Source organism: Arachis hypogaea, chromosome 20, assembly GCF_003086295.3.
Source record: "Arachis hypogaea cultivar Tifrunner chromosome 20, arahy.Tifrunner.gnm2.J5K5, whole genome shotgun sequence".
NCBI classification, from domain to species: Eukaryota; Viridiplantae; Streptophyta; class Magnoliopsida; order Fabales; family Fabaceae; genus Arachis; species Arachis hypogaea.
In genome coordinates this window covers 24,089,418-24,105,196 of record NC_092055.1, presented here as the reverse complement: position 1 = coordinate 24,105,196, position 15,779 = coordinate 24,089,418, and the positions used below count along the sequence as shown (strand labels likewise).

Sequence of the window (15,779 nt, the reverse complement as noted above, 5' to 3'; positions counted from 1 at the left end):
AAGACAGTGCCTAGGATGGTGGCAATGATGATAGTGATGAGGAGCATGGAGGATACTATGAGTATGATGAGGCGCTTGTGAGCATTTTTTTAGAAGGTTTGCTACTCTGTTTCGTCCACTTTGCCATACCCCTTGAACAAGTTTATCGAATCCATTAATTAATGAATTAGTTTTTTTTTTGGTTTTCTTTTTTTCTTGGTTGGTGTTTACAAGTGAAGAGTGTAAACGGAAAAAGAGAGCTACAATATCTCTGTTTCTAGAATAAGAAGAGGTATCATTGGCTCCCTATTTCTATTTCTGCTTTTATTTTTGCTTTTGATGAAGAAGAAGAGATGTTGTGATGAAGAAGAAGAAAAAGAAGAAGAGAAGAGTATTTTGATCTGAAGAACGATTTTAAAACTATATTAAATTTTATAGACAATTTTGTATGTAAAAAAAGGTTGAAAATAAAAATTTTTTTCAGCATATAACTTAAAGACTAAAATCATACTTAATCTTTTTTATTATTACAGTTGTACAATGTTTTGCTAATAAAGAAATTAAAACATAAAGAGTAACCCATTATTATATTAGAGAGTAAAGCTAAATACCGAAACCGATTTACCCCTCAATATTACTTATGGAAATGGATTCTCTCAATTATTAAAAAAAATTGAAAGCGTGAAGTGTGATCTCTAATCTCTTATTATTTTTTCTTTCATATTTATTTTTAGTCTTAAATAAAAAATTAATAACAGAAAATCATACTTTACTCCCTCAATTGTTAAAAAAAATTGAAAAGTTTATCGCTCATTGCCATAATCATCTAAATTCTCTTCCCCGAGAATTCTTAACCCCTTTTCTATTTCATCATCTTCATACTGAATACTGAAACTACCTTTTTTTTTTTGAAAGTAAGAGCTCAACACACAAGTGGAGCAAAGTAATACTAAGACAATAACTATAAATACTTAACAACTCCTATGTCATCTCCGGCATAGCCATCAACAACATGAGTTATTTACAACACCATTCCATAGCACATGAAAATGATTGCTCCACGCATTCGCCAATTCCTGTTTCCTTGCTGTGAAATATAACATCATTCCGACATAGCCAAATAATCCATATGACTGAGAAGAATCCAAGTATCCAATACTTACGCCTCTCTTTTCTCATCGGCACAGATCTCCAATTCTCATAAAGCTCTTTCAAGTTACCAGGAGCAACCCACGTCTCTCCAAACGCCGATATCCAAGCACAACACACCTGCCAAGAGTACTCACAAGTAATAAATAGATGTTGTATATTTTCAGCATGTTTCTTACACAGCACGCACAAAACATCATTCTGTTGTATGATCCCCAACCTACTTAGCCGGTCCTTTGTATTGACCCGGCCTACCAACACAAACCCGGCGAATAACTCCACTCGAGGAGTAACTAGGCCTTTCCAGATCTCCTTCGTGAACCTGTATCTCAGTAGCTCCTCATCCAAAATCTCTTCCTGCAAATCCTGCACAAAGGAATTAGTAGAATAAATGCCTTCCTTATTAAATTTTCACAAGACTCTATCTTGTACATCTGCTATTAGTCTAACAGATTGCAGGACATAAAGCAGTTGGTTCAATGTATCTGTCTCCCACTGATAAACCCATATTTCATGAGTTCTTTTGTGCTTAATTTGAGTGATTTATATAATCCTTCACCTACTTATTCACATTAATTTCATGGTTTTACTTTCCCTTCCTCATTATATCGTATTGTGAAAAACATGTTTCCTAAGCTTTAAAAATTAATTATTTTAATTACCTTTATTTCCATTCGATGCCGTGATTAGTGTGTTGAGTAGTTTCAGATTTTCTAAGGCAGAATGACTTAGAGAATGGAAAAGGAAACATACAAAAATGGAAGGAGAAAGCAAAACGGAGCTTTAAGGAAACTTGTGTTCACGCGATCGCATGGACGATGCGATTGCGTGCCAGAAGCGAAGATTCAGCGACGCGGCCGCATGACTGACGCGGTCGCATGACTGACGCGACCGCGTGGCAAGGAAAAGCTCCGAATGACGCGACCGCGTGATCCATGCGGACGCATGACAGAGGCCACGCACCAGAAAATTACAGAACACGCCCCAGCGAGTTCTAAAGCCCTTTTTGGCCCAAATCCAAGTCCGAAAAGCATAGACCAGAGGTTATGAAGTGAGGAAATGCATCCATTCAGGGAGAGCTCGCATATTTTTACCTTTCAATGATTTAGATTTAGTTGAGAGGGAGATCTTCTCTCTCTCTTTTAGGATTTAGGATTTCTTCTTGTTTTAAGAGTAACTCTGGATCCAGGTTTTAATGTTCTTTTAGTTTTTACTTCTATTTATTTGATTCCAACATTTGAATTGATTACTATAATTTGATTTATGAATTATTCCATGTTACAGACAGTTATTTGAATTAATGATATTTGAGGTATTTTCAGTTTATGATTGTTCTCTTTGACTTAAGTTATCATTGCTTCCCATCTAAAGATATTTTTATTATTCCAGCAATTTTACTTTTTCCCTTTTTGGTTTTGGTTAAGAATTTAGTAACTCAACAGTTATTAAACTCAACACAATTGATAATCGTGATCTTGCTAATTGAGTTGAACTTGAGTAATCCCAACCTTTTCTTAGGAGATAAATAGGATTCAAAGGTCAATTTAATTAGTCCATTGACTTTCCCTTGCCCTGGTAAAGGTTGACCAAGTGGAGTTTAGATTCAACTTTCATTATTGTTGAGAGAGATAACTAAGTTGGACCTCTAATTCCTCTACCTTGCTAAAAGTTGCTTTACAGTTATTATTTATTTTTAATTGCCATTTAATTCACTCGTCATTTAAATTACTTGCTTCTCACCTTCTAAACCCCGATTACAACCTTTATAACCAATAATAAGAACATACTTCCTCGCAGTTCCTTGAGAAGACGACCCGAGGTTTGAATACTCGGTTAACAATTTTTAAGGGGTTTGTTACTTGTGACACCCAAAACGTTTGTATGAAAGGACTTTTGAAGGTTTAGAAACTATACTTGCAACGAGAATTTATCCGCAATTTTCTAGACCACGCAAAAGTTATCTCATCAAAATGGCGCCGTTGCCGGGGAACTGCTAACGTTTGCCTTATTATTGGTTATTGTAAATATTTTTCTTTTGCTTGTTTATTTATTTTTGTTTTTCCTTTTTATCTTTATTTGCTACTATGAACTCTCACCCCTCTCGCTTTGAGTTTGGTTCTAATATTGTTAAAGGAAATAGAAGTTACAGCAGGAATGTGCATCAAGGTCAGACCAATCAAGGATGGATGGAACCAAGAGGATCTAATCAACCCTTTTGGCAGCAACACCCTCCGAGATATCATGGACAAAGACCATTCCACCGTGCATACCCAGCTGAAAGACATGGTGGACAACCTTGTAACTACCAACAAGCCCCACCCCGTGCATATGAACCATCCTTTCAACATAATCTCGAACCACCACACTCACAAGCTTCTCTTCACCATTCGCCATCATATGATCCTTCCTTACCCCAATACCAATCCAATGGTTCCCAATCATCACCACTTTCCTTTGTATCATGTCCAAGTCTGGCAAACCGCGAAGCAAAGGATCGCCTAAAAGAAACAGTAATTAAATTTCAAACACCGTTCAACAACTGGAGCAAGCACTGATTCAATGGGCCACTAGGCGCTCAAAAATACAAGGATCAACCACAGCTCCCTGTGGACAGCCCGATGAAGAGCGTAGCATGAAGGAAATACTAGAGGCTCCAGTGGACAAGACAGAGAATGAATTCGTACTAGAACAAGTGGAAGAAGCTGTCATTGTTCAAGAAGAAGAGTTGGTTGAAGATCTAGGCGATGCTGAACTTCCTTGGGAATCCAGAATTGAGGAAAACCCCGTCCAAGATGCCACAGTTAATGCTAAGGAGGATACCGTACAATCTCCAAGGCAAGTCGTTTACGAAGAATCAGACGGAATAATCCAAGAAGAATCTAGTTCTCCGAGTGATGAACTTGCGTCCGCAAGTGAATTCTCTGAGATCGAAGAATCTTCCCCAAGTGAATATGAAGACGATGCGGAGGTAGATTTCTCTCAACCTCCAATCTATGACTCGAGTGATGAGGAAGACATAGAAGACTTTGACCAGGATACAGATACAATTGAAGATCTTTGCAAGGAAGTGGAAGAATTCATAGAAGAGCACAAGGAAACGGAACTTGCAGAACCACCAAAAACACCTATCCCAAGGCCATTACCACCCAATACAAGCTTCAAGTGGGTACAATCCTTAACTTATAATTTTACTTATTCACTTGAATATGGTTTGCTTGAAACAGATGGCCAACTCAGAGCTCTCTGCGGCTTTAAGGGTAAGAGGGAATTGGCTCGTACTCAGAACTGGTACACCAGGTTCAATAAGGTTCCACGCTTCACCTCGAAGTACACAGATTGGTATCATGCTCAATTACATGGATCACGGAGAACGTTTGGTCGCCACGGTGAGATTCTACTTTTTAACCCGCCCGAATGGAAACTTGCAAATCAAAACGAAGGCGAATCTAAAAACACAGCTTGGGATCATGGATTATATTCTAACATTCATCATCCCGGGAGGCTGAATATCGGTTTGAAGCTGCTCAGAAGCTTTACATGCCTAGTTTGGGACCCCGGAAGCTATTGGCATTCCAAGCACTGGTGGAAATTTTTGGACGAATTTAAACATAAGCCACCATAACAGGATACCCTTCCAGTGTCCAACTTAAGGACTTTAACTAAAAGTGCTAGGTGGGAGACAACCCACCATGGTATGGTCGCTTCTTTTTCAATTTATTTCTTGTTAATTACTTTCATTTTTCCTTTTTCATTTTAATTTATTAAACCTGGAATCATGCATAAGCATTCATGATAGTCATTGCATTCTGCATTTTTCATGCATATAAAAAAAAAAGTTGCACGACGCGACCGCATGCCCCATGCGATCGCGTCGTATCGCGCAAAACACCACCCATGCGACCGCGTGAACCACGCGGCCGCGTGATATATATATCGACGTACGGATCCAACGAACAGAAAGTTAGGCTGGAATCGTGCGGCGCTTGTGCGTTTCGCACAAATTGGCCCACGCGATCGCATGTCCCATGCAATCGCGTCATTTACCCAATACCAATCCCACGCGACCGCGTGAGCGACGCGATCGCGTCGCATGGATTGCGCATCAACCCAAAAGGAGACAGAGAGTCGCGCTAAAACGGCGCTGGAGTCGTGCGTTTAGCACAAATTCCAGCGACGCGGTCGCGCGACCCACGCGATCGCGTCACCCTTCTTCCCCCCTATCATGCGATCGCGCCCCCCACGCGATCGCGTCACTCCCATTTTCGTCCCAACCACGCGACCGCGTCCCCCACGCGGCCGCGTGGATTTGAAAATATAACCCCCAGCCCGCGAACCCTATCAGTCGCGACCCCCCCACCCCCAATCCTCTTCTCCCTCTCTGCCCCCTCTCCCTCCAACCACCACCCAGCACCACCCAGCCGACACCGCCGGCCACCCAGACGCCGCCGCCACCCCGTACGCCGCCGCCCCAACCCCCTCCCCTCCCTTCTTCTCCCTTCCTCCTCTCCCCTCCCCTCTCTGCCACTGCCTCCGCGACCATCCAGCCGCCACCACCGCCACCCAGCCGCGCCCCCTCTCTCTCCGCCACCCAACCGCACCCCCCTCTTCTATCACCAACCCAAAAACCCTCGCCGCCACTGCCCCCTCAGCCGCCACCGGGTCGTCGTGCACCATCACCGCGCCGGATGCCGCCGCAGCCACCTTCTTCCCTGTTCCACCCCTTCCGCTTACCAGGTTCCGTAACACGCAATCCTTTTTATCCGTTCGTCACTTTTCTGTATTTTTTTATTCCGTTTATGTTCATGATTAGGATAGCTAGACTTGCATGTTGTAGTGGATTTTTAGGTTGTTAGGTAGCTTAGACTGTGGTTAGTGGATCTAGGTCTGTTTACTTGCACTGTTCTTACTTCTGTTTTATCCTATGTGCAAATATGTTGCTGCTGTAATCATGATTCATATGCTGCTTTCTTGTATGTTGCTGCTGTTTACATTGAGTTTTTATGTTTATTCTATATCTATGTACATGCAGCTTGCTTTCTTTTAATTCATATGAACTGATATGATTGCTGTTTAATTTCCGGGACAATCCAATTTTAGCCAGAATGCTGCCCAATTTTTTTTTAAAAATTGTTTTCATTCTTATTTTGGTTTGGCAACTCTGTTTTACTCTGCTTTCCCCCAAACCATTTCATGAATGCTAGGGCCACGTTCTTATCCTCTTTGATTTCCTGGTTTATAACCTGCAATTGTGATTCATTGATTCCAATTTCTGATTTTCTATTCGAATCAGCATCAACCTGTTTTCTCTATTCGATTATGAGTACTTCTATTCTTACCTATGAATCCTTGTTATATGGAATTTTTTCTATGCCACTTACTTTCCTAACTCACTAATTTTAATTTACTAATTTCTCTTTCAAATCCTAACCATACTAACCCTTTTGATCTCTTTTCTGATTATTTTCACTTTCCTCTAACTTTCTAACCATGGCATATTGCTTATTTTCTTTCCATTTAACATTAATTCAATCACATTTCATATACTCATTTTCCTTATTTTATTTCTCCTTTGCCGCTTGGAGTTTCCTTTATTTAATTGCCTATTTGCTTTCCTATTTTTTTATCCAATTCCTGGTTTTCTGTTTTTCAGGATGTCTGCCTCACAGAGGAAAGGCAAAGGCAAGGCCACTGGCAAGCGCAAGAGAGGAGATTCCTCCCAGTCCATCATTGCTCTAATGCACGATTCATCATGGCGGGAGAAGAACTTCACACAGCAGGAAAAAGCTGACCAGCTGCTCCCTTCTACTGATCTTATAAAATTTGCAAACCGGTACTGTGAGCTGAAGTACCCGACTTTTGCAAACTCCAGAAATCTATAACTGGAACGCACCTTGAAGATTCCAGAAGCCCTCCAGCAATACACTACTGAGCAAATCAAGCAAAGGGGCTGGTTCTTTCTGGAGAGATCACTGACAGAGGTCAATGCATCTTGGGTCTGGGAATTCTATTGCAACTACTACCTTACTACCCTTGATGCAGTGAACCTGAGGGGAAAACAAATTCTGGTCACTGAAGAGGCCATAGAGACCATTCTCCAGCTCCCAGCCAAGTCCGATCAGCCAGATGGTTATGCACAAGCTGAGGAGGACATGGGTCAGTTGCAGTTTGATTGGGATGTTGTGAAGGCACGGATTGCTCTCGACCCTGCTGTTTCTTGGGAGATGGGTCAGAACACCACCATGCCTAGAGGGCTCAAGAGAGTGTACCTGAATGATGAGGCCCGGCTATGGCATCAGATCTTGAGCAATTATGTGATGCCGAGTACTCATGAGACTGAGATCCCGGTTGCCATGATCACCCTCCTCTGGTGTGTTCTGGAGGGTAAGGACCTGTACTTGCCTCGTTTTATCCGGCATTATATGGCCAGGGCCCACATCCGAGGCACCCTCCCCTTTCCTTATCTGGTTACACGGCTAGGCCGTCAGGCTGATGTGCCTTGGGAGGATGCCGATGAGCGACCACCAGCAGCGGACTGCAGGAAGATCATTCCTCACAGCAGGAACTTCCTTGCTCTGGGCTACAGACCACCACCTGCCACTGCTACTGATGAGACTGCCCCTCCGTCTGCTGGACCCTCTTCACAGCTGCCCCAGCTACCCCTACTGCCACCACTGCACCTCCACCCGCCTCTGAGCCGGTTTATCGCCTCGTGCACCGTCTATTCCGCCAGCTTGATCAGATGGAGCACCGTAACAGGCGCCAGTATGAGAGATTGGAGCGCCGCAGCAGGCGACGCTATTCCCATCTGAAGTTGATGATCAGACAGGGCGCCGACATCCCCTCCGAGCCCGACACACCATCAGAGCCATCAGAGGAGGAGGAGGATGAGCACGAGGAGGAGCCTCATTCCCATGCAGAGACTCCTCAGCAGGCAGCCACAGAGCAGACTGCCCCACATCAGCTTGAGGCTGCAGATCCAGAGATCCCAATCCAGTTAGTCTTCCCTCTACAGCAGCCAAACTCTCAGCCCACCACCGCCACAGAGACCCCAGCTACCATCCCTCCCAGTGATGACACTCCTTCACACCCGGCTTGATTGAGCATCGGGGACGATGCTTCATTTTGAGTGTGGGGAGGTCGCCATCTCTGGCATTTATTTTGGTGAACTACTACATACTTTTTCTTTCATTTTGGATATTTTTCTATATTTTTCTCTTTTTCTTTTATTGTTATTTTTTGAGTACTTATACATTGCTACTTGTATATTTTACTCTATTTTCTGCATTTTACATTTTTTGTTCATATTTGAGTTATTTAGTTTATTTTAGTTATTTAGTTTAGTTTGCAATTCTGATTTATTAGTGGATTAATTAGTATATTTTACCCTTTTTAGCATAAGATAGTATAGTTTAAATAAAAAAATAAAAAAAGAAAGTAAACTAGAAACTTTAACAGAATCAAAACAACCCACACCTTGTATATATAGCATTACATGTTAGTTGACAACATTTCATCAAGAAGGAACATTAAAACTTTAAAAGCTACCCTAAATAATTTTTTTCAAGAGAATAATGGGAATTTTTAACTAAACCTGCATACAATATATAAATGATATATGATGCTTGAGTTAGAGAACACACAGCCTGTGAGTCTTGAGCTTAAATTGTATGGTTGCATTCAAACCATAATTTCATTTCTGTGTGTTACATTTCTTTTTATTCTGATGTTCTTTCTTTTGCTTTAATCTATATGTTCAATTATAGAATATAGAATAGATACATACCAAGAGAATGATTGAGGCCATCATTTGATTTTAGCTCACTCACCCCCAAATTAGCCTGCCTTTTACATGACCCTTGTTAGCCCCCTTGAGCCTATTAAAACCCCTTTATTCTATTTAGCCAAATTACTAGCCTTAAGCAGAAAAACAAAAGAAAATCCCAAGTGAATCCTTGGTTAGCTTAAGATAGAAAATCATGAATAGAGTTAAATGTGGGAAACCTTTTGGGAACATGGATGATAGAACCAAAAAGGTAGAAAAAGTAAAAAGGAATAAAGTAAAATTTGGGAAGCATGCTCATGAGAAAATCTAAGTGATCTAATTATCATGTGCATTAAAAAAAAGTTATTTTTCAGCATCTAAATAAGAGGGAATACAAAAAGAAAATTCTCTAATGAAAACAATGCACATGGAATAAAAAAATAAAATAAAAAGTGAAACATGAGCATGTAACAATAAGTGGGAAATATGAGAAAATAGGTAAAGAAATTTTATTTTACTAAATATGTATGTTAGGTGAGATCTTAGTCTAATTAAGGATTCACTTATTAGCTTACTTAGCCTTATACATATATCCTTACCCTTTGCCTTGACCCCATTACAACCTTAATTAAAGACCTCATGAGTTTTGGTATGACTATATTCTATAATTGTTGATTGGTTAGATGAAGAACAAAGCTATAGAAATTAAGAATAAAAAGAGAAATAGAGTGAATAAACCCAATAAACACTGAGTGACTAGAGAGTAAACACATAATCCAGTGAGGGTTCAATAACTCATCAACATATATCTGTACTTAAATTACTAATTGTTTTGCAAGTTTGTACAAAGTTTTCTTTCCCATCTCATTTGCTAAAATGCTTTATTATTTAAGGGTTAGCTATATATATATATATATATATATATATATATATATATATATCTCCTTGAGAATGTGAAATAACTTGACTACATGTAGGCTTTATATATGAGTGGATGAATTAGAATTGCATGACTCATTAGGTAGATGCATTTAGCATAAGTTGCATTTCATAACATTCCATCACTTTAACCTTAATTATTTACCTTGGATTTAGCATGAGGACATGCTAGTGTTTAAGTGTGGGGAGGTTGATAAACCCATATTTCATGAGTTCTTTTGTGCTTTATTTGAGTGATTTATATAATCCTTCATCTACTTATTCACATTAATTACATGGTTTTACTTTCCCTTCCTCATTATGTCGTATTGTGAAAAACATGTTTCCTAAGCTTTAAAAATTAATTATTTTAATTACCTTTATTTCCATTCGATGCCATGATTAGTGTGTTGAGTAGTTTCAGATTTTCTAAGGCAGAATGACTTAGAGGATGGAAAAGGAAACATACAAAAATGGAAGGAGAAAGCAAAACGGAGCTTTAAGGAAACTGGTGTTCACGCGATCGCATGGACGACGCGATCGCGTGCCAGAAGCGAAGATTCAGCGACGCGGCCGCATGACTGACGCGACCGCGAGCCTTAAGCAGAACGCACATGACACGGTCGCATGACTGACGCGACTGCGTGGCAAGGAAAAGCTCCGAATGACGCAACCGCGTGATCCACGCGGATGCGTGACAGAGGCCACGCACCAGAAAATTACAGAACACGCCCCAGCGAGTTCTAAAGTCCTTTTTGGCCCAAATCCAAGTCCGGAAAGCATAGACCAGAGGTTATGAAGTGAGGGAATGCATCCATTCAGGGAGAGCTCGCATATTTTTACCTTTCAATGATTTAGATTTAGTTGAGAGGGAGATCTTCTCTCTCTCTCTTTTAGGATTTAGGATTTCTTCTTGTTTTAAGAGTAACTCTGGATCTAGGTTTTAATGTTCTTTTAGTTTTTACTTCTATTTATTTGATTCCAACATTTGAATTGATTACTATAATTTGATTTATGAATTATTCCATGTTACAGACAGTTATTTGAATTAATGATATTTGAGGTATTTTCAGTTCATGATTGTTCTCTTTGACTTAAGTTATCATTGCTTCCCATCTAAAGATATTTTTATTATTCCAGCAATTTTACTTTTTTCCCTTTTGGTTCTGGTTAAGAATTTAGTAACTCAACAGTTATTAAACTCAACACAATTGATAATCGTGATCTTGCTAATTGAGTTGAACTTGAGTAATCCCAACCTTTTCTTAGGAGATAAATAGGATTCAAAGGTCAATTTAATTAGTCCATTGACTTTTCCTTGCCTTGGTAAAGGTTGACCAAGTGGAGTTTAGATTCAACTTTCATTATTGTTGAGAGAGATAACTAAGTTGGACCTCTAATTCCTCTACCTTGCTAAAAGTTGTTTTACAGTTATTATTTATTTTTAATTGCCATTTAATTCACTCGTCATTTAAATTACTTGCTTCTCACATTCTAAACCCCGATTACAACCTTTATAACCAATAATAAGAACATACTTCCTCGCAGTTCCTTGAGAAGACGACCCGAGGTTTGAATACTCGGTTAACAATTTTTAAGGGGTTTGTTACTTGTGACACCCAAAATGTTTGTATGAAAGGACTTTTGAAGGTTTAGAAACTATACTTGTAACGAGGATTTATCCGCAATTTTCTAGACCACGCAAAAGTTATCTCATCACCCACTGTCGTAGTTCTCTTCTCCATTGGAAGTGCCAAACGCACTTTATCCTATCCCAGAACCCACACTCCCCAATCACTGATCCTTTTTGGTTTGAAAGTAAGAAGAGTCTCGTAAAAGGAGTCTTTCAGCTTCCCCACTTGTAGCCATGTATCCTCCCAAAATCTGGTGGATCTTCTATCTCCTACTTCCATAGCAAGGCCATCAATCATCTTCTGCCTGACATGTTGCTCTTTTATTTGCACTTGACATATATCTCTCCACGGACCCCCCTTTTCGGCAATGTCTGAGTTGACAACAAGTGATTTGGATTCAAGTTATTGTAGGAGCATACAATCTGTTTCCATAGAGGGCAGTCTTCCTTCGAGAACCGCCACCACCATTTAAATAGTAAGGCTATATTCCGGACCACCGCATCACCCACCCCCAATCCTCCTAACTTCTTTGGTGCCTGGATTAGCTCCCACTTCACAAGGGCCACACTAGGTCGACCATCATCCTTCCCCCAAAAGAACCTCCTCTGTAAGGATATTATTCTTCGGGCTACCGCATTAGGCATCTTGTACAAACTCAGGTAATAAATAGGTAGGCTGTTAATTACCGACTTAATAAGTACCAGCTTACCAGCCTTACTAAGAGTTTTGGCTTTCCACAAGCTAAGTTTCTCTTTCACCTTATCTAGAACCGGCTTCCAAGTTTTTACCAACCGCGGATTTGCTCCTAGGCTAATGCCAAGGTATCTCACCGGTAGAGCTGCCTCTTTACAACCTAGTAGCTGGCACATCCGATTCACCCACTCCGAGCTGCAGTTCACTAGTATCAAGTTAGACTTCTCAAAGTTAATGCTCAAGCCAGGCATCATTTCAAAGTACCTCAGAAGCCTCTTATAGTTTCTCAGTATCTCCTCCTCCGGCGGACAAAACAATATAGTGTCATCAGCAAATTGTAAGTGTGATAACTCTATATTGTCCCTACCGACTAAGAGTGGATATATCCGACCATTCCTAACTGCCTCCCCTATCATCCTGTTAAGCACATCCACCACTAGGACAAACAAAAATGGTGATAAAGGATCACCTTGACGTAATCCCCTCTCCATTTTGAATGGTTTCGATGGTGACCCATTAACCAGAATAGAGATTGAAGCCGATGTAACACACTCCCTAACCCATGCCCTTCATGTTCTTCCAAATCCCATCTTCTCCAGCACAGTATCAACAAAACACCATTTGACTCTGTCATACGCTTTTTGGAAGTCGAGTTTAATAATCGCTGATGCCTTCTTCTTCTGTTTCAACCATTGTACTGTTTCACATGCAATTAATGCTCCATCATGTATCTTTCTCCCCTTCACAAAGGCACTCTGTGACTCTCCAACTAAGCCTGGCATAACACTCCGCATCCTTCGTGTCAACAATTTAGAGATTACCTTATAGACACACCCAACCATACTGATAGGTCTAAAATCTTTTATCTCCTTAGCCCCAACAAATTTTGGGGCTAGCGCTACCCATGTGACATTAGCGTCTACTGATAATCTTGCAGTCTCAAAGAAACCCATCACAGCTGCAGTGAATTCTGTTCCAATCTCATTTCAGCACTTCTTTATAAAATACATGTTGTATCCGTCACTCCCTGGAGCCTTAGAAGATTCACAATCCCAAACTGTCTCCTTCACTTCCTCTACTGATGGTAGCGTCTCTAGAGTTTCCGCTTCCTCCCTCTCTAAGCGATTAACTAATCCATCCCTAAAGGTCACCCTTGGGGACGCTTCCTGGTGGTACAGGCTTTTGTAGAAGTCCTGAACCGCAATCTTGATTCTTGCTTGATTCCTCACTAGCCTCCCATTAAGAACCAACGACTCAATCCGGTTATTCCTCCTTCTCGCCGAAGCTATATTATGGAAGTACCTAGTGTTCCGATCCATCTCATTGGCGTGCCGAGATCTTGACATTTGCTTCCAATGCATCTCCTGTCTTAGATACCACTTTTCGCAGCACCTCATTAATGCCCTTCTCCTAGCCTCTGTTGTACCGTCATATTGTCCGCTACTAACTATATCATCCACCTTCCTAATTTCTTCCTCAAGCTTCTTTATCCGCTCAGCCATATCCTCAAAATGCTGCTTATGCCATCTACGTAGTGGTTCTGACAGTGTTTTCATCTTCTGCAAGAATTGCACATCACCTAGTTCCCTCCATTCTTCCTTCACCATTCTCAAGAATCCTTCATGCGTGAACCACGAGTTCAAGCTACGGAACGGTCGTAGCCCCTCAATTCTTCTGCTGTCTTCCATAACCAAAGGGCAGTGATCCAATAAACCTCTCGGGCCACTCCTTAGGCACAGCTCCGGGTATACATCAAGCCACCCCACGGAGACTAAGCTCCTATCTATACGACTGCACGACTATCCTCTAAACCATGTATACCTTCAGTCATTCAGTGCCAAATCAATCAACTCTATATCATTTATCCATGTCTTAAACTCTGCCACAGATGCTGATAATGTAGTCGCTCCTTTCCTTTCCTCCAAGTGCACAATTTCATTAAAATCCCCCAAGAAATAGCACGGCACCTGACACAATCCTGCAATATAACTCAATTCTTCCCACATGGATATCTTCTCAGCTCTCTCATGCGGACCATACACTAAGCAAATAGCACAATGAAAATTATCTTTTACCACAACTCCTTCTATACACATCCATCTATCTCCTTTATAGCAGTTATACAGTTTAAAAGCCGCTTCATCCAACATTAGCAATAACCCTCCAGAAGTCCCAATGAAACTTATAGACTCCCAAAATGTTCTGTCACTTCCCCAGATACGCACAACATCGAATTTAGTTATTAACTCCTTTTTTGTTTCTATCAGGCCCAACATATCCAACTTAAATTTATTTTTGAAAGTCTTTAGCATACCAACTTTTGCAGCACCTCCCAACCCCCGTATATTCCAGGAACTAAAGATCATTTAATCAAACTATTACACACCTGTTTACGGTTTTTTGGTCGGCTTCTTCGGACTTTTTCTTTTTGCTTAGCCTGCCTCCGCTTCATAGCAATAGCTTCATTCTACTCTTGCAAAATAGCCATGATGTCCTCCTCATCACTGCACTGAGCTCCTGACTCTACAGCTAGTTTCCAAGCCTCTTTGTTCTCAGCCATCTCTTCTTCCCAACTCGGCCTCTGATCTTCAGGACCTGTTTTCGTACCATCATTCAAGCAATCTCTCATCTCTGGCCCTGATTCTGCACTATTATCCCTCTCGTCCTCTTGTCCGTTACCATTCTGGGCCAATCCATCCAGCACAGTCTCCTTCTCTTCCAGTCCCAAGCCATACTTACCTCGACTCTGCCTGTCTGCTTCTGGTTCATTGCAGTTTGTGATTATTCCGACAACCCTTCCCTGGCTCGTATCTCCTGGAATTCGCGTCCTCTCCAAAACGTCCGAGTTACAGGGAGTTCGTTGACCATGTCTCAATTCAGTTCTCAAGGCCGTCTCCTTCCTCAACAGCTCTCGTTCACGCTCGTCAATAATGACTTCCAATTCGCAGGTCGATCCTTGTTGAGTCCCATCAGCCGCTAATTCCGGAGCACCCTCAGCCGTCTCGCGGCACTGTCCACAGCCCTCCTCTCCCCGGTTTCGCGTCTCACGCTCTGCCTCGTTCAGGCGGCCATGCTCCGAACCGGCGGTATCTTTCCTCCTTCCTTGCCGAGTTGGCTCGTCGGACTTACCCCTTGTCTCCGCTTCGGGGCTTCCAGAATCCAGCTCCCCCTCATGGCGTGTCCCGTCGTGTTCGTGACCGAACCTTGGAGGCGCCGTCTTCAATGGATCGTGAACCAAGAGTATGTGATCCTGCCGGGTCAAAGGTAGAACTGGGTCAAAACAAACCCGGTTAGGTAACCCAGCAGAAGGCCTATTCCGCCCTGCCTTGCCCCTCACCCAACAAGCATGATCCATGACAATTTTATTGGGCCTAGTAGTTTCCAGCCCTTTACCATTCCTCATCCCATCATGTGCTTGACAAACCACTCCTTCATAATTATTAGAAAGCGTATCTTCTGAATGTTTCATATGATCCCTGGGAATATGTCTTGTCCATTAATGCCGCATAATTGCCATTACTGAAACTACCTTCTTGTCCGTTTGTGACTCTCCCCCCACAAAACGCATCGTTTTGACATAATCTCTTTTGTCATTCATGCCTCATTCGTAATTTGTTCCTTTTCAGGGTAAAGAAAAGAAAATC

General features: G+C 41.5%; 2 protein-coding genes across 2 annotated transcripts; both read right to left on the bottom strand.

Annotated features, from left to right (window-relative positions):
* Positions 1–13,121: 13,121 nt before the first annotated feature.
* Positions 13,122–13,823, bottom strand: LOC112785607 (uncharacterized). The gene has a single exon (XM_025829064.1). It carries the CDS (start codon positions 13,821–13,823, stop codon positions 13,122–13,124), a length of 702 nt encoding a protein of 233 aa, XP_025684849.1.
* Positions 13,824–13,958: 135 nt separating this feature from the next.
* Positions 13,959–14,501, bottom strand: LOC140183001 (uncharacterized). Its single transcript, XM_072230990.1, has one exon. The coding sequence runs from the start codon at positions 14,499–14,501 to the stop codon at positions 13,959–13,961; it is 543 nt and encodes a 180-aa protein (XP_072087091.1).
* Between the last annotated feature and the right edge of the window lie 1,278 nt (positions 14,502–15,779).